Raw genomic sequence first — 20,292 nt, 5'->3', positions numbered from 1 at the left:
CACTCCCCCCACCGAGCTACAACCCTAGGTTTCCTGGAGAAGTTTGGAGTTCATCACTGGTGACTGGACTTTGCATTGCCCAGTTCACTGCCCAGGCAAAACTGAAAACTGGAATTACTTCTGTTGCCTGCCACAAGGACGGCTTCTCAAAACTGCAGTCTGCAGGTTGTGGGTCCCCTGTGGTGACTGAAGGAATTCTTGACTAAGGAGGCAGAACACAGACCTCACCTCACCTCAAACATGTCCTGCCAACCTACACGTTGGCTCGGTATAGATATCAATTCCACCATTCACAAAAGCCCCAACTAGATAATTCTTAATGCCAGCGACACATGCACTGACATGTCTTCTGAGTAGCCCCAAACTCATTTTGTTCCACCCCAAATTTGCCTACCTGGTCTTTTTAAATTGAATCATTTGTACCAAAAGCCAACACTGATGTCTACTGGAGTATATTCCTTCTTCCTAGCCAACCATCACACCAAATATAAACTGTATAGTAGTTCGTGGGCATGTACTGGATAACCTATGTTAATCTTTTTGCAATTGCTTAAAATCATGATTTGTTGCTGTTGTTATTGTTCCATACAATCATGCAGATTTTACATTTGAAGCTACAGAACCACTATCGCAGTCTCACCGAAGAGCACTGTACTGTCCCTATAGAAACTCTGCACCTAGCAGCAAGCACTCCCTACCCCCTCCCTGCCTGCAGCCCCTACTGATCACTTACCTACTTCCATGCCCCAGACATTTGCCTGTTCTGTGCATTTCATATAAACACCATCAGTCAGTATGTGCTTGCTGGTGTGTGGCTTCTTTCACTTAGCACGGTTTAGAAGCTAACACATCCAAATCGCAGCTTTTTATAGCTAAATACTATTCCACTATATTTAGGCAGCACATTTTTTAATCCGATAATTTCTTAATGAACAATTTGAGCTGTTTAACATGTTTGTGCCTATGAACACTGCTGCTCTGATATGTCAATTTATGTACCTGTTTAAATGCGTTTTCAAGGTTTTTTAATTTCATTTTTTCAGAATTTTACGCATGATTATTGTATTTACATAATTTCTACCCTCCTTCTCCCTCCTCCAATACACTCGAACTCTTTCAAATTCATGACTTGTCCTTCTTTAATTATTACTGTTACATATGTATAGACATATGTATATCTACTAAGACCATTTAGAATGACTCATGTATATTTATTCGGGGCTGACCCCTGGCGATTGGATAAACTATGGGGGCTCATCCCAAAAGACTGATTCTCCCCTTCCCAGCAGCCATTGTTTTACAGTTCTTATCTCAGAGTAGGGTCTTGTGGAATGTCCTCGTTCGTGATGGCTTGTCAGCTGTGCTGTCATTATATAGGTCTTGTTTAGGTGCCCATATTACTGAGATTTCTAGAGGACACTGTCCCACAACAGGCATCCTGCTCCCCAGGCTCTTAGAATCATTCTCTACCCTCTCCATTTTTTTAAAACTTAAAATCAGTTCTTCTCATATTGTGATCAAGGTTCCCTCTTCCCATCTCCCGCACTCATCCAATTCATTGCCTTCCCCCCCCCCCCCCGCCCTCACTCCCCACCCCACCTCGGAAACAAACAGGCCAATAAAAAACAACAACAACAACAACAAAAAAAAAAAATCAACCAACCAGAATAACCATTTAGAAAAAAACCCGTTGGTCTGTATAGTAAACTTTAGTTTTATTTACTTATTTATTTCTCTGTGTTTACTTACTTATTTACTTGGCTGGGCTTGAATTACCATCCTCTTTCTCGTCCCCCAAGTCCTGGATTCCAGGCATGCCATGCATAGTGGTCATGAAGTAATTCATGCCCAAATCCCAGCACTACTTTACATTCCCAGAGGAGCACCACTGCACCCTCCCCACCATCTCTCCAAAGCTGTTACCTTAGCTCGCACATTTACTCGCCAGCCCACGTGGAAGGAAAGTGACGCTTGCTGATTTTTTTTTTTTCCAGTTTACACCGGCCTAGTAAGTAGCATGGCCGAACGAGTTTTCATTAGCGGATAGGCCATTTGCGCAGCTTCCTTACAGAAATGCCTACTTAAATCCTTTGCCTGTTTTTAACTGCATTGTCTTATTGTTGCTCTTTTTTTCCTTCTGGAAACAAATATCTTGGCGGCTATAATCACAAATATTTGCATTCACTTGGGCCGTCTCCTACTTTCTGGATGCTGTGCCGTGAGGCACAAACATTTCATTTTGACAAAGTCCAACTTGCGCATTTTACGTTCTTTCCTTCCGTGTCTGACGTATGGTCCAGAAACTGCCCCCTAGCTGAAGGGCAGAGAAGATGCTGGTTTCTGAGAGTGTTTTGGCTTTCCCTCTCTCCTGGTCTGTGAGCCACTCTCCATCAACTTGTGCATATGATACAGGGCAAGGGTTCAGTTCTTTTCTTTTGAATGTCACCCCCAGCACAATTTGATGAAAGGATTCCTGCACTCCCACGTGAACGGTTTGCACCTTTACTGAAGGTCAGCTCAACGCAAGAGTAACATCAGGATTGGGGTTTTTCTTTAACTCCGCTCCGCTCTGGACCCCTTCTGCCATGTGTTTCAGTCATGCCAAGTGGTGTCCACAGAAGAGCTCTCAAAATCATAAAAAACAACTCCTGAAATGAAACTCAATGCTAAGATAACTTTTTGGGGTTGGATGAGTGAGGACAGAAATAATCAATTTTTAATTAAAATAAAGCCTTAGCAGCTGGACTTCTTGGAGAAGGAAGGCCTACGAGAAAACTTTCCCAGACACTGCTCCTCCTCCACGGGCTGAAAAGTCCTTCCAGAATGTGCTGTGGATGGCTTTGACAAGCAAATGGAGAGGACATACACTTTTGGGGGGTAGGCACGACCTCTACCCAGGGAGAGCCAGGGGCTCAGTCGGGGAAGTCTCCATTTGTCACGAGTGCTGTGCTAATGGCGTCTCTGCGCTCCCTCTCGATTTCCTCATTAAAAAACAGAAGGGACCACACAGGAGCCCATCCATCCCTGTGGTAAAACCTCCACCAAACTTCTGCCAAGGACACCACCTAAAATACATCCACGTGGCGCATCTTGTCAACAACCAGTCAACAGGAGGACTTCATGATTAATGGGTGCTAATTAAAGGAATGAATGCCACGTGAGCTATGCCTTCTAGCCAGGCCCTGTCAATCTCTCCGCTGCTGTGGAGCAGGAGCTGACTACCACCCTCCCGTCCATCCCCTGGTCTGCCGCAAACGCACGAGACCCATCCCCTTTCCCACCTCCTTTTGCTGGTTTTGTCCTACCCCCAAGGGGCTACTTTCTTTCTTCCAACCACTTTGAACTTCCACTGAGTGAGCTAGCAGACAGCCTACATTTATGGAACTCTGGCTCTGAGACAGGCATGCAGGGTGATAAAAATGGAGGCCCCTTTGTCCATGAGCACCCTAAGACTCCTTACTGTTCAGGACTCTCCCTGTCGGTTATCTTCCCAGTTCCTTGGCCTCCTGTCCATGGGCTCAACCTTCCTCATGTGCACTGGAGCCACAGAATCCTGCCCTCTCCTACGCACCGTATGAGACTCTGGATGGGAAAGTTCTGCTCACTGCCAGCCCAGACACTGAGATGCTTCGGGGATCCAGAAAGCTCTTCCCTTGATACACAGGCCTAGGGCTGACAAGTACAGTAATGAACGACCCCTTACATGAACATTATCCCACGGACATAACACTGACAAGTGTCCATGGAAGCTGTGGCTCTTGAAAGCTTTCCACCTATTCGTGCCATTCTTCAATGTTAACTTTAAAAAAAAAATGGAAAGAAGGAAGGAAGGCTTCCTACTTTTTCCTTCTTCTATCTCCCTTCTTATAGCTCTTACCCACTACTTTGCAACTCTGTTATCCATCCAATGAGATGAGCACCATTTTAGGAGCTGCTGAAGTCTGAAAATCTTTGAGAGCTTTCTAATACAAAAAGACACTATGAGACCAGTTTGAAGCTTGTATTTTCTAAAACTAGTATCAAACGTTTGTGAAACATCCAGTAACATCAACTTGAATCAAACACCCTCCAGCAAAGCGGCACCAAATGAGATGAGATAGCCCTGGGCCTTGATCACACAAGACCTGGAGATTCACAATTGTAAAATAGATGATTCCAAAAACACTTTGTCCAACTTTCCTTTCAAGATTTTATTCTTGGAATGTTTCGTTTTCCATGTGTGTTCACATCTATATATATATAATGTGTGATGATACAAGCACACTTATGTATTCAGGTACATCAACCTGTCTTCATGGAAGGCAGAGGAGGCCTCTGGGTAGATATAATGTTCTCAGCCTTCCTTATTATCTTGAGACTGAACACAACTAGGCTGGAGTCCCAAAAGCCTCTTGTTTCTGCATCCCACTGTGCTATGGTTACAGACAAAAAATGTAGTCATGTCTAGCTTTTTATGTGGGTACAGGGGATTTGAACTCAGGTCCTCGTGCTACAGGACCAACCACGGGTCAGGCCCACTGCCTACAGAAGAGCAAATGAGATGGGGGAAAAGAAGACCAATGATCCCAGCACGGAGGAGTCTTCCCAGCAACTCTGTAAAAAGTACCTTTAACCGTTAGTGCCATAGAGAAACTTCTAGAAGTAGACAGGCTTCTTACTTCACACCACAACATCACACTTACAGCCTTAACTGTCCCTCCTCACTCTCGGTTACTTGTATGCTATTGTTATTCTAAGAATTTGCCACGGAGAGAAGGGTCTTTTCACTGAAGCTCACTAACCTGCTGTAGGACAACGGTCTTCACTCCTGAGATACAGAAACAAGCAACATGGCGGCACCGGGCAGCCTTACCATTCAACAACTACAGACTCCTAAGAAAGGCTCACCGGGCCCCGACAACATACAAATTACATATAAGGCTCCTGTTGTTTTGGAGATACATACAAACATATACAACAGGAAAGGCCAACGACAGGTCACTCTCTGTTTTGTTTACTAAACACTAAGTTAAACCATGAGGGACCTGGCTGCTGGTTATACTTGCCAAGTATCACACTGAGCAAGAATATTCCAGCACACACCATTGAATCAACAAACTGAACAGCATCTCAAAACTTCAGTCCCCAATCTCTAGATCTGCTTCGGGTATCTTCTAAGCATGGTTTCTAGCCCTGATCCTGAAAGTATGGGAGTCTGTATCGGCGATAAAGAGACTCAAGGGGACGGCAAGTACAAGCCTGGATTTTTCTCAGAAAACAGGAAGACCATGCAAGCTGGACTTAGAAGCACCGAGTATGGTACATACACAGCCATGGTCCTTGCCTTTACACAATGACAAAACCCCACTGAAATGCCCACATGCACCAATCACGCCTTACGCAAAGGTGCCCTAACAAGGCCAGACAGAGTGGGCATGCGCGAGGAGACCCACAGAGTGTAGTCTGTATGAGATGACTTCCCAGGGGCCACTTCAGACGATGAGATGTTTTCAATTTAAATTTTAAAAATGGCTTGCTTCATAGAGAACCTCACAAATAATCCTACATGTTAACAGGCCAATCCCCCACCCTGCAAAAGAGAGGCACCTGATAGTGGGATTAAAGAGGCCACCAGCTGGAGCCTCTGGGAGACTCACGTGGGAGCTAGCCACCTACGTTTCTATGCTGACACTAACACAACAGCAAAGTGCTGAAGACGCATGTCACATTTGATGTCTCCCGAGGAGGAACTTTCTAGTCATCCTACACATACCGGACAAGACTCACAGGGGCCTGCACTCCACAGATCACAGAGCTGGTCACTGCAGAAGTGGGGACATCTCCTGTGTAAGCTAGCTATGTAGCTGACCAATGGCTGCTAAGCACTGGAGGCTGCGTGCCAGCCTGGCAGTATGGTTGGAAGCTAACCTCCATCACCGATCAGATCACCAATATGAGCTGACCCCCTCTTCTCCGCTACACTGAGAGGAACTTGGTATATGTCTTCCCAGTCACCAGGAGCGTAGGGCACAGCAGGACAATGGAGCAGGGGGAAGAATGAGCATGACAGAAATCAAGGTTGGCCAGGGCCTTCAGACCTCACCACAGCGCACAGGGTGGGGAGTGACGGAAGCAGAACACCTGCATTTGCAAGGTGATGAGTGAGAGAATAAACAGAAGTAAAGAGTACGAGGCGGCCTAGGTCCAGCCTTTGTTCTGGACACCGGCAAGGCCCAGTCGGGGTTTCTGACTAAGACTCTATACATTGGTTGTTTTAATACCAGCATCTCATTAAGGAAACAGAAAGCCGTCGGAGGAGCGCTGTGAGCCACTGTGTCAATACAGACACAGGGGCCACTAATCCAAAAGTTATTAATGCCACTAGGCTGCCATCTCATTCGGTGTGTTTGCACTGGTGAGTCACAAGGTCACTGTGGAACCTGGGCCATATGTTAGAGGAGTCAACGTGTAACACAAAGATTCAACAGCACTTCAAGTGCCAGTCAAGACAAGATTTCTCAGAGTCACCTCCTTCTCCAGAGGTACAGGAGCAACAGGATGACGGGACAGAAGAGGAAGGACACAGATGAACTTGTGACATACTGCCATTGGGCTTAAAGCCATCTGGCTTGTGTGTTTCCACAGAAACACACGCTGTTTGTGTTGATTACTATTTTTCCTTGCTGAACATAAGTCGTTAATGTTCACTGGGTAAGCACCACAGCTCACAACTGCCAAAGCAGGGTGCATGCAGTTCCCAAATGGAAAAGATACCACCAATGTCTAGAGCGCGTGCGAACCAAGTTTTTAAATGTGTATGTACATACACATATCTCACCCTCCCAGTCTCTGATATTCTAGCATGGGTAACAGATCAGAGTATGGGCATACCTGATTCACAAACCATTTAATGGGAGAAAAATGTTAAACTTCTTTTTATTTTTGTAATTGATGGTGAAGTGTCACAGTGGCATGGGCTCTGAACGAACAGCATTCTTGCTCTGAAATAGCCATGTCCGATTCCCCCACAGGGGAGAAAGGGCTGAACAGGACTCTGACACAGAGCGTTGGGATCTGTGATCCGGACCTTAGAGTATCTCTAGGAGTTCTGCTGGGAGCAGGACCAGGGAAGTACAAAAGCCCCCAAATAAAGAAGTTTATTATCAACAAAACCAGAGAGCACGTAGAGATGGCACAAAGGCCAAGACCAGAGTCCTTTGCGCTGGGCTACAACCTTGATGACTTCCGTTCTCGGCAATGATAAGTCTCGACAGTGAAGCCCAGACTTCTTTTTCTCATCACCACCCTTTACACTGACTCTCTGCCCATCTTGACAGTGGAAGGACATCAGTAAGGACCCTCACACATCCCAGAAAGGATGGCACAGCACACAGATACCAACTGGTTCTCACAGCATGACTGATGAAGAGATCAGCTTTTAGACCCCCCACGCCCCCCCACCTTCACTTGCTGCATCAGCAATACCCGCAGCTCGGCCGGCCCCACAGGTGTTTCTGTGCATGTTTCTTCAAGCTTAAAATCTATGCTGAGCAGAAACCGAATGGCTCTACTTGTTCAAAACCTCTGCAGGTAATGCGACACGTGGAACAAAAGGTGGAGAACACGGAAGGGCTCTCAGTGGGTCCGTGCCCATCGACATCTCGCTGGCCCACCTTCTCCCCCACATCACTGCCAGTCCCTGCAGGGGATTTAGCACCTACTAAGTGTCAGGCTGGATGGCATGGGGAACAAGGGTTGACATTAGATGAGACAGCTGAACTTCTCCTCTGGGGGCCCAGTGCATTTCAAATCCTCACAGGAGGCTGCGTGTGTGTGTGTGTGGGGGGGGGAGACAACTGCACTCTGGTAGCCTGCTAGCAACTCTTTTTTATTTTTAGCAGGTCATATACTGTGTTAGATGTGGCTGTATGCTTCTGTCACAAGTGTCTGTCTCCATTTTTGTCTCTCTGGTTAAACTGAGCTCCTGAAGGGGGAAGAACTGCATCGTGCTCATCTTTTAATACCCAGAAAGTGCAACTGGTACAAGACAAAATGTGTTCTGAACTTACTGATAAATATATTCAATGGTAATAACAGTGAGCACTGATGGGGAACTATAGTACGCAGGCAACTAGAACACTTATAAGTTATTTGACTGTCCTGGTTTAATCCACTAACCGGGCCTAGTATGACATGTTACACTAACTCCAGATATGAAAAGTGAGGGCTCAGGAGGAGGAGTTAACCTGTTTTATGCGACTTTGTGTTGGTGCCCCTATGTATACCATCTCCCCACACAGAGACCCCCAAGTAAGACAGGGGTAGTGGCCTACAGGGGCATGCTCTACTTTTGTGTCTGCCTCGGGACTACTTTGGCTTCTGCTGTGCCCTGAGGTGACAGAGTTATCACGTGACCTCTTCAAAGATCATTCACCAGCTCTGCCTTGCCCGCTTATCCTTAAGTCTACATGGTAACACTAAGCTCCTTCCCGGGCCTTCCATTTAACTGCCTTGACATCACACCACTGTACATCTTCTCTCTTTCTCTTCGCCTGGCGTGTGTGCTCCCTAAGGAAACATTTTAAAGCTGCCCAGCTGTAACTCTTGGAGCTTAGACACCTGGCTTGCGGCGCCACTGGGCAAGTCTGGTTGAACAGAGACATGAGTACTGTCCCCTGACTGGTGAACAGATACGGGAGTACTGTCCCCTGACTGGTGTCCCACTTAGAAACACGTGGGTTTTTTTCTGTTTTTTTTTTTTTTTTTTTTTTTTGCCGAACTCTGGACCACTTCCCGTTTGTCCTTGTTAAGTTTCTTTTTATGCCAGTCTGAACCACCCTCTAATTTATTCAAACGCCACTGGATTATCCCAGCTCTTGGTGTCAATTTTTTTCTAATTAAAGTAAACTGCCATTTATTTCTCACACTGATCTTTAACACGAGACATCTCATTCTTGTCATAGCTATGACTCATGTGGAGAAATGTGAGTTGAATATCGGGGCTCATATGCACCAGAACGTTCCCATCGATGGCTCAGATACAAAAGGAGAGACGTAACCACAGACGTGGCTGTACAGTGACCTTGAAGTGTACCAGATGACTCAGCCCACCTCTTTGAAAGCACACGCTGCGTACTTCATTTCCCCCACACACTTTTGGGCTCTTTCTCCTTCTGCCAGCCACCACGGGCCCTCAAGCCCTTTCAATAATCACAGCCAACGTGGAAAACACGCACGGCAGAAGAGATCCCGCAAAGGTCGTCTCTGGAGACTATTTTTAAAAGGAAAGGGAGCAGGGAGAGAGACAAAATCGGCAGCCTGGAGACAGCTTCCCTCGAGGACTATAAAAGGCCTGGGAGTTGAAGGTCATGAGAGTCTGTTTGTTTAGGGAGTCTTACAGGTAGAGCACACCACAGCCCACAGTTGCTATGGGCTCTGTTTACCAAACAAGAACACAAATAGTTACACAAAAGCAGAACACGCTGTGGGGCCAGTAGCTAAATGAAGTCCGCCTGAAGTCCGCCGTGCCTTCTGGTGAAATGTCCCAGAATGCCTTTAAAAACATCCCCCCCTTTCACCCCGAAGGCCTGGAGGGCCCCTCTTCTCTGCAGATCCCCCCAACTCCCAGGGAGACCTTGGGGTCCTCTCACTATTCGAAGGCTGGTTTCATCCCCCCCTTTCTTTTCTTTTTTTCCATTTTAAGACTTGGAAACCAAAATTATTCAGACAAAAAAATCAAATTGGAGAAGAAAAACACTGAGCATTTCTAGGAGAGAAGGAAAAGGGAAACGAGAGAAATGTGCCAGTGTCTGAAAGGATCTAAGGACAGGCATGCAGGGCTTAGGCTGAGTTACTCCTCAACCAGCGCCCAGAAAGCTCGCTGTGGGACTGTAACCGACTTTCTATCCATCACGGGTGGTTAGCACACTAGAACGCTTCCTGCTTACTTAACCGTATGCTCCTGAAGCCGGGGAATAAAGGAACAGCAGTACCTGTTAAGAGAGCACGTGAGAGTGCGTGCATGCATGTGTTACTCTGTGTGCGTGTCATGTGGGCTTGCGGATCTACGATTAAGCATGCCATACGAGGGAGGCGGCCATGCACGGAGGCTGACTCTTCATACTACATTGACCACGGTCCCCACCCGGCGCAGCCCTGATGCCTTTCTGTGAATGGGACAGATTGCCATATGGATGAAGACACTGAACAAGCTGTACAACTCTTGGCGACATGTGCCCGGGGGATTGTCCCATATTAACGCCACCTGGGCTGTGGCAATTGTGCTCTGTCTGTGCAGTGGCACCGAGCAGCCCATAAGGATGTTATTTCTGAGTACACACAGAAAGGAAAATTGCAGTTAGGAGAATTCTCTGGCTAGCGGATGTGTTGCTCAATTCCCGAAGTAGTTTCCCAAAGGAGCGGTTATCTTCTGCATTCACACAGGCAGAAGTGACAGGCTGGAACACATATTAACAATTTCCCTTTGTGAGCTCCTGCTATTGTTTTAATGAGGAGACTACACTCTATAATATACTTGGGCCTTGAATGATCACAAAAGGGGGTAGAATAAAGAACTTCAGGCATGCTGTACATATGTAACGCACTCGTGTGAATCACCCCCGTGAGTCAGCTTGCAAGAGGGGTATCGCCCCTACAAAGGCCCACAGCGCCAGGCTCGGGGGGAAAGAGAGATGCAGAAAACAAATACCTACAAAGAGCAGCCGGGGAAGAGCGACGAGCATTTTTATCAGTCTCCAACTGACAGCTACGTGACTTTCAGTTCCATTCCTAGCACTGGCCCCACTACCAACTTAGGAACATGGGAACTTGAAACTTGTATGAGAACAGGGTGACACCGGGACTCTGACACGTCATGTGAGTGCTTAGGTGGAGACTCTAAGCTTCCCTTTCTCCTCTGGGGGGCGGGGTCCGGAAAGCTGGGCTCTCACTCTTCTCTGGCTACACACCTTTTTACACCTCGAGTGTGTCATCGGGATTAGAAGGCAAATGCAGGTTTTCTGCGGGGAGGGGCACAGGTGCCAACTCAGGGATTATGTGATAAACTTCCATTGGCAATGGTCCCGCATCAAAAGAAGATGTCCAGGAGATCAAAAAGGACCAGGCCTCAAATATTATTTGGGGTAGAAAACCTGGAAGCTTGGACACAGTTGGGGATTCATATCATCTGACATTCCAAGGGAAAAAAAAAAAATAAAATCAGCTAAATGTAAGAGAAACTTATAAAATGAATGTAACTCCGCACGCCAATGATGTCACTTTATTGGAAGGCATTTGTCAGCTAAGCACAATAAACAGGGTAAGATTTAGAGTCTAATATGATGCTATGTTATGGTAAAAGGTACTTTATTGGGGTAGCATACCACAGCTGGTAGAGGATGACCGCTGTGTTGTGTTTTTTTTTTCTTTTTTTTACTTTCTTTTAATCACTCCACAAAGTGAACAGTCAAAAAAAAAATCCATAAACCTTTCCCTTACGGTACTATAACATTTTCAAACTTTTCTCTCTGTGCCCTCCTGCCCATGTGGGTGCTGGGAGGTGAGGCACCAAGCCACACTACCCTGAAAAGGTTTTCCCTCCTCCTTCTAAGGAGACCCAGAAGGATCACTTAGGAGCAATGAAACAAATAAATCCCTGCTTCTCAGAGCATGGTGGCTGCCACTCACACAGCAGATGCTGCGATCCAATGTGCTGCCCAAGAGAGTGCGCCTATCTGACATAAGCAAGGACGTTTCTTTCCCCATCCACTTCCCGGCCTCTTCCCTCGCTTCTCTAAAAACATGGCAGGGAAGTGGTGTAGACAGCTGATACCATGGAAGTTCTTAGGATTTCTTTCTTTTTTTTTTTTTTTGTTTGTTTTTTTCGAGACAGGGTTTCTCTGCAGCTTTAGAGCCTGTCCTGGAACTAGCTCTTGTAGACCAGGCTGGTCTCGAACTCACAGAGATCCGCCTGCCTCTGCCTCCCGAGTGCTGGGATTAAAGGCGTGCGCCACCACCGCCCGGCAGGATTTCTTTCCAATTCTAGCAGTACAGGAAGACAGCCTGGGAAAGGCTACAGTCACTGGGGTTTCAGACTCCTCCTAGTCTCCATCTCTGAATCTGATCAATCAAACGTTCAAGTCTGAGTTATAGTAGCTCTGGTGAGCTGTCCTCTGAGGACTAAGCACTCGAGGGTCAGGAAAACCTAGGGTCTAGTCTAGTTCCCTACGTGGTCACCGGCTACCATGTAACTTCTGCAGGTTTTATCGCCTACTGGGGTCTGGATGTAACATCTGTGCAAAGGAGACAATATAATTACTGTGAGGAATAAAAAATGGAAAAATCAGGATCAAAACTTCTACTAAAAATCTACTGGGCATGGAGCTTCGCATACAAGAACAGTTACAGAGGCATTCAGTGTGTACCATCGCCACTGCCTGCCGTGTTCAGATTTCCCAAAGAATAGAAAGACAGAAAACCTGAAAGAGTGCCACTTGCCTCTGACCACAGAGCCAAGACTGGGGCCTCAGATCAAGGTCTCTTAGTAATTCCTGAGGACAGGGAGTGGGTGGGACTGGCCCGTCTAATGCCGTGTCTGTTAGCCTGGACAAGGGTGTCAAGCCACTAGTTTTATGGAACTAGGATGCAAAACAGCTCCAGGGAATAAATATGACTTTTCCCACCCATTGGCACCTGGGGAAGCTCTTCCTTATACTTGAAGGGGCATCTGTGGCCAACTTCCAGGGATCTCTGCTAACACACATCCCAGCTTAGTAGGTCTGAGCCTCTTAAGTTTCTAACAGGCAAGGCAAGGTACAACACAACTCTGGGTCGGCACCTCCGGTTAGCCAAGAACATTTATATGGCAGATACCAAGTCACACAACACCATAACAGACCAAAGGAACACAAGTCCTGAAAAGAGAGGCCTGGAAAACTGAGCCTGCAACAGAACCCCTCTATCCCGAATCCCCAGCACCGGGAAAACAAACAAAACTCCAAGACTGTCACTGCATCTGAGAAACAGCCTAAGCATTGAGCAGGCAGCTTCCCCAAATTGGTCAGGTAATAAATATTCCGCCTCTGTTTTGCTAAATGTCTGTCTCTGTTTTTAATGGGCCACAAGGTTGAGGCTGACAATACTCATGCTCACAACTGTGACAAATATGTAAATGAAAATATGAAACGACCTCAACTATGTCCCAATGAAAACTATTTATAGAATTAAGCAAGGAGACTGAATGTGGCCGGTGGGTCCAAGTGCAGGCCTTTGTAATACATCCTTTCCATGTCTAAGGTGTATTGGCAGCTCGTGGGAGCAGCAAGTGCAAAGCCAGTATCTGACCACCCAGTCTCTCTCGGAAATGCTTTCATGGAAAGAATGATTAGGATGGGGGTTTTCTCAGTGCTTTAAATTAGGAGAAATATAAAACAACGTGATTTACAAGAAACAAAAAATTTCAGTGTGAAAGTATTATTCACAAAAATGGAAACTTGAATTTACTGCTGAAATTTCTGATTCATCAGACCCCTAAATGTCACTGTGCGAATATGCAAAGTTAAAGGTGCCTGTGTCCAGAGAAGCTCTGAAAACAGACTTCCAGAATGTTAGCAATTCAGCCAAGGGCACCAGCATTTCTTCATCAACCAAAATTGGTCTGTTATTTCTTTGCCCTCCAAGGAAGAAGGCAAATTAAAACACCAGGAAACTCCATATTTCCAAGTCTCTGCTGTTCCCAAGTATCAGGGGGCCACAAGCACAAGGTTTCTGAGATACAGAAAAATAGACAGCACTATGTCCACAAGGCCACAAACAGAAACAGAGGCTGAGAATCAGCTGGAGAGGTCCAAAAAGCACACCAACCAAGCAGAAGCCTTCAGGGCTTATTTGAAAGCGGCTGCCAGCCGCACAGAGCAAACCATGCAACTCGAATATACAGGGCTATGCCAGTAAGGGAGCCTGAAAACACAGAAGGTAACACCATGCCTTGATGAGGGCAGGTTAGACCTCAGAGTGAAGAGCTCCCGTGTGCAGGTCACTCATGTCTAAAACGATGGTGGCCTCAGAGCAAGCAGAGGCCACACAACCACAGTCTTGGCAGAGCTGGAAGAAACCTCTTTAACCAAAGGTTTTAAGGAAGTCTTGCAACAAATACTGAGCAGAATAGTGAATCGGAGAAATACTTGTGATAAAACATCTGCTGATGGCTGACCTGAAGTCTAAAACACTGAGAAGGAATGGGGAGGAAGTAACATTTCTAACCGGGACTGAAGGCGGCTGGAATAGAAGAAAGACCACATGGTACGTTCAGCGAGGACACACACCATCTATAAGGCAGGGCAACAAGCGAGGGGGATGCCCGCAAAGGCATGGGCTTGCCTGCAGTTGTCTGTGTGCATTTCCTGCAGGGGACTTGTTTTCTCTCCTCATGTACTATTTCAGACCATAGTGATTTATATCTTATAAATCTCACCTCTCTTCATCAAAGATAAAAAGACCAAGGGACTATTTTTATCTACAGAAAAATAAAAAAGGGGGCTTGTTTTTCTTGTATGTTGTAACCTGCACACAATAATAAGCTATAACTGATGCTTGCTTGAATTGAAATTAAATTTAAAGCTTCTCTTAGGGACATGGGTTTTTAATTTCACCTAGGTATTCATTTCTATACTGAATGGGAAATTTTTAAAATCAGGTCTGATTATGGATCTCAGTATGACACTAAAACAGTCATAGAACTGGAGTCGTTGTTGGTTTCTGCGACTCGGCTTCCTTGTCTGTACAAAGAGGTGAGAGTCCCCACTGCATCCCAAGTGGTCCTGTGAATCAAACAAGACATGAGTCCCTACGCAAGAGTCTAGCGGCAACGGGCAAGCAGGAAGGGACTGACTTAATGTGCCTTCCCTTCCCTGGTGCAGCATAATATAATGTGATATTTAGAATTTTAATTCAGGCAATTACTTAAGTAGTAATTGCTATTTGTATTTACATAGCTGCTTTGATCCAAGAAGCTCAAAGGGCTTACTAAATTTAGCATTTTAATAAATGTTTCATTTGCATTCTGTGGGTTCTGTTTACCCACACCAAAACTTGGAATTTCCTGAAGGGACTGTTTCCTCAAGTAAAGTGAACAAGGTAATGTCTTCATGTGTGCAGGCATCCCAGGTCTCACATCTGTCTACTGAGAGGTCGTGACTCTATAGCAGCATAGCAGCAACGCATGGGCAAGGAGGCTTTGAACACACCTGCTTCCGCCTGTGGCTCTCCTTTAGCTTTGGGCATGCTCAACTTGATCCCAGCGTGCTCCTCTGAGGCACTGACAACAGGGGTGTTTATTGCACCAATGGCTTTATATATAATCAGCACAATAAACATTATTAAATTGTCAGGAGAGACTCAAAGCAGGAAGCGTGGCACCGCACCGCATTCTAACGATGCTGACCGTCCGGGATTGCACGGGGACAGGATCTTAACAAGCCTTCATCTGAGTGCTGGCATCCGCCTCACAAATCACATGGGCCGTTCCTCCTCGCACACTGTTGAATACTGATGGACGTCCCCACCCAGCACAACAGGGAAATGGGTTTCTATTGGCAATCTTTACCAAAGTGTGTTTCTTCCCTTCTCTACGCTCAAGGGTTTACCCTGAATGATTTAATTATAATTTTCCTTGTGTAAGACAAATTAAAGAGGAGAGTAGGAGTGTCGTGCCAAGCACATTATTTATCTCTTTAACAGATTGCAGCTCACCAAACCCCAGAGCTACTGCCGCGGAGGCTGCTCACAGAGGCTGTAAAATGTACGGGGCAAGCAAGAGTGGGAAGACGGAGGTTTCCAAATGGCATGGAGATATGTGAGCCAGGTAAGAGCCTTACACATCCCACGACTTAAAAAAAAAAAAAAAAAAAAAAGTTCTCTCTCTTTCTCTCTCCAACCAATTCTCACACACAACACTCCTAGATCTTTTCAGGAAAACAATCCCCTGAAGGCTGCTCACTGAGGACGGAGTTTGCCAGGCTGTATTACCGTGCACGGTGGCAAGGCCTCTTGTTTGTGCTGTTACTGCTCTTGAGGGTGGGGTAGGGGGAGAGTATCGCCTGGCAATCGCAGGAGAGCCTGTAAGGATGCATTATTTCACAAAGGCCCTAGAGAGGGAGGGATAAAATGTTTTCAGGCAGCAAGAAGAACTTCTGAGGTGTCTCCCTGACAGCTCGGTACGCACATGAGAACATACTTCCATAATGGCAACCTCCTCCTTCTTATTGCTTCCCTTTGCTCCCCTCTTCTACTCATAAGGTGGCCACCATCTACAGTACTTTAAAATACACCATAAGAAGGGGCGGGGCTAGTGGTAGCCACCAGCCTAGCATATCCCCGGCCTTGCCAATAAATGAACAAAGATTCAACCTGAGAAGGGAAAGACAGGTTAATACTCATTTTTAGGTACCTGTATGTATATGAAATCAGCTGAAAGATTATTGATTGTAGAATGATCGATTCTATAAGGTTAAAGCTACTATGCTATCTTTAACCTAAGGTATTATAATCAGTTCAAAGGCTGCTGGTACAAGGTGGAGATTTTACCTTTGTGGTAAAGCTTCTGCTTAACATGTCCAAGGCCCTGCACTCACCAAAAATTCAAGCCAAGTGTGCTTGCTTGAGTTTTCCTCGAATCCAGCCACCACCGTCAATGTAGCAGATAATACGACATGGGACAATCAAGGGAGTAACTAACGTCACATAATTTCCTCGTTCCCTCCTCTCTGCATGTGCAACAAGAATTCAGCCTGTTCTCACATCCAGATTCAGGCTGGTGGAACTCTCGATTCTCTTCTGATCCACAGTCTAATTTTAGCATAAGATTAAATGCAACATTTGTGCAGACAAATAAGGACCATAAAAAAAAAATCAAACAAACTTAGTGTGCAGGAATTAGAATGTGTCTCAGATCCACTTCCTCTCAAATGTGTCTGAAGACATGAAAAGGCCTATTCTTCCCCGGCTTGCCTCCTTGCTGCTCTACCATCGGACGGCAGATATAGAACCTTTTAGGAGGAAACTGAGCACAGTGCATCTAAACAAGGAGACTTTTCTGGGTCGCCGAAAATCTGTGCAGTCTCCACAGCGGCCGACAAGATTGCAACAAATACCTTAAGTGCATCAGTCGGCATTTTTCAGTGCACGGCCTCCTGCTCCGCCTACGGATAAAGATGTAATTCAATCACTCTGCAGTAAATGGACAGCATCAACCTCGGGACAGGGAGAGCCGCTACCACAAAGGGCAGCAGCCTAGAATCTTTCTGTTAAAGCCATCTGAGGTTTGCTACTTGGAAATTAAAAAGAAAAGAAATAAAGACATTATAATAGATTCGAGGGCAAAACTAACGACTGCTTTCCAGGTACACGTATCCTCCCCTGGAAAGCGGGAAACACAGGAAGCTGTGCTTGGCCCAGGCTACAAACCCATCCTTCCTGTTCACCGTTCTATTTTTCAATCCCTTCTAGACCACTAAGTTTAAAGCATCTTTTCGTACTTTCCATGACTACCAGAGACATCCCAAAGAAATCTTCAAGGAGGCTTTCTGTTATTAGAGTTATAACATATGCGTGTTACCCTCATCTCTGAAAACCTCTGATCGTTTTTTAAGCTCAAATCTGATACATACACAGACATGTATAAGTATATGTGCCACTCAAGAGGGATACATTCTGAGAGATGAGCAACATCACAGCGTATACTCATGCCGACCGAAATGATACAAGATTACACATCTAGGCTATGTGTGCATGTGCAAACACATGTGGTACCATCATCGACTGCTCTCGAAGTCCCAACAGGATAGCCAAAACAACCCAATATTAAACCAAATGCAAAAAAAACCCCACAATCTGAGGCATGAGGTAACACACAATGCAGGAGATTGCTGCCACACTAACATGGTGAAATATATTTTGGAGAGTTACGGGAGGAATAGAGCCTAAATAACGATTACACAGCACAGGACAGTAAGCACATCGACTGGTCACATTATCACTGTCAAAGGTTATGTCCTGTTTATCACTGTACGCGTGACACTTTCCACACAAAGGGCTTAGGACATGACCACGGCTACAAACACTGGGGCGACGCTTCCATCTGCGCAGTTACAATGACTAAGTGAAGGGATCTTTCGTTTCCATTATATTAACTGGACGCCACCGTGCAGGTGGTCACATACCGACACACCACTACATAATTGTGAAGAATTGCACATTGTATTTCAGACAGCGTTTGTCTAACATAGCAATGCATAGCTAGCTAAAACAGAGGGCACAGTGCTCAGCATTTTAGAAGACGTATGAAATGATACTACTCTTGCTCAGTTGATAGACAAAAATTAACCTTTCTCACCAAGTCATCTGGACTTAAAAAAACAAAATAGCGGATTTGCTTTTGCCTGACAAAAGTACTTTGCTGGGAGAATTCTTCGTAAGGCTTCTTGCCTTCTGTGTCTCCAAGCTCTACGTTATGAAATATACAGGAAAGGATCTAAACAGAGTAAGCAGGGGAAAAGAAACGGTCCACTTAAAGAACATTATATATTCCATTTCTGAAGCATACTTCAACATTGGCAATACTGCTTTTGGGTAAAACACAATGAACAAACAACTTCCTTTCTCTGGGGCTTAAGGAACACAACACAGTCAGGATCTTAAAAGAGTCCAAGCTTCAACTACCATCCATCAAGAGCTCGGGGCACTGAAAACATAAAGTGTAAACAGGAACGCAACCAGATGGGACAATGCTACCTCAAGGACCATGAGGAGAAAGTGAGCTTCAGTCCAACTCACCATCCTTTAAATCTTTCCTTAGTGTCTATGCCGAAAAGGCTCATGCTTCCTTCGCTTCCTTCTGGGACACAAGATGAACATGGGTTCCCCCACTTCTAGCGGGAGCAGTGCATACTAGCAGTAAGCGCTTGGCCTTACACCACCTCACACCAAGTCCTCACACCAAGACTTGAAATTGTCCACAGCACACAGCACTGTCGCCTCCAAAGGTGCTCCGAGCCAAGGTGTTCACTCCGCATGGAGTGAGCTCCCGACAAAGCACACAGTTGACCTGGAGGCCTTGGGAGCCAACCCTTCCAAGGAGGAACTACCAGACACCTGCCAGGGCTCCTAAGACGAGCGTCCATCTGAGAAAGTGCTAACCCCATGGTGAAAAGGTACAAATGATCAGATGCCTCACACCCAAACCATAGAGAAAACACTCTGGAGTAATCATATGAACATTCAAGCCCCATGAGTACAATGAGGTTTCCCAGAGACAAAGAACTAGGCAAGGCCAACTGCCCCTTCCAGGTGGAAGACAGTACTGACCACAGACAGGGGTGGGTGTGCGCCTACCTTTCCCGTTTGGGAGTGTGGACCGAGAGTTGTCCGTTGGTAGAGGCGTGTGGGTTCATGATGAGGGAGGTCTTGGATGGTGCCGAGGATGAGACACACGTGCTGGTCAGGTCTAGGCTGCTGTGGTTGCTGCCTGTGGTCTCCTCTGCAGTGTGGGCACTTGTCACTTCTTTCCAGAGCTGCTGCAGTTCCGCTGGAATCATGCCTGAAACAAACAAATTGGATAATCAAATCAATTAACAGCTAATTCCGTCCCTCTTCAAACAGTAATTAAATCAAAGAGTCAGTAAACAAAGCTTAGTGTTGGGGAGGGGGCTTTGGGGAGTTCACACTTTCGTTTTGCCCTCCCAACTACGCAAATATGGTAGTGATAAGTGCACCCTCCCACTGAGCAGCCACTGAAGTCCCCTCTTCAAGTAGAACAGACACCTTGAAAAGGATGCAAGGAACAGCATGGCTCCCTCCATCCAAAGGCTGGTTCTCAGTTTTAGGAGAGCAGAGGCAGGACAGCTTACTTCTAGGCACATAGGAGGCCTCAAAATAAATTCGTTCAACTATAGGCTCATGACAACATGAACCACAAAATGAGTAATTTTTGTGCTTAAGTCTTAAATGATGACAAATAGCTTTGTTATTAAATATAGTTTGTATTAATCACTTTTAGACATAAATTATGAATTCATACCATCTTCCTGAAATGGTTTTCAACTTTTAACAGTCAAATTGATTATACTATGATTATTTCATTAACACACCTATCTTCCTCATTAATTTTGGTTTCTAGTACCACATGCTTAATTGATGGATGTGTCTACTGAAGACTGTGTAACTTTTTATACAAGTAACACTATTATTACTGTCATTTTTGAGATCAATGCTAATGAGCCATTGCAGAGTAAAATGGAAAGGAAAATCAGCTTAGAGTAA

At 45.7% G+C, this 20,292-nt stretch overlaps 1 protein-coding gene across 1 annotated transcript in view; it reads right to left on the bottom strand.

The window, feature by feature from the left end:
• The window catches only part of Foxp1 (forkhead box P1), a 235,156-nt gene that overhangs the window by 53,377 nt on the left and 161,487 nt on the right, over window positions 1–20,292 (bottom strand). The window contains 1 exon segment of the mRNA XM_042054470.1: window positions 19,366–19,570. Coding sequence (XP_041910404.1) covers window positions 19,366–19,570 — 205 coding nt within the window.

This window comes from Arvicola amphibius, chromosome 2 (genome assembly GCF_903992535.2).
Source record: "Arvicola amphibius chromosome 2, mArvAmp1.2, whole genome shotgun sequence".
NCBI classification, from domain to species: domain Eukaryota; kingdom Metazoa; phylum Chordata; class Mammalia; order Rodentia; family Cricetidae; genus Arvicola; species Arvicola amphibius.
This window is presented reverse-complemented; position numbering and strand designations above follow the sequence as displayed.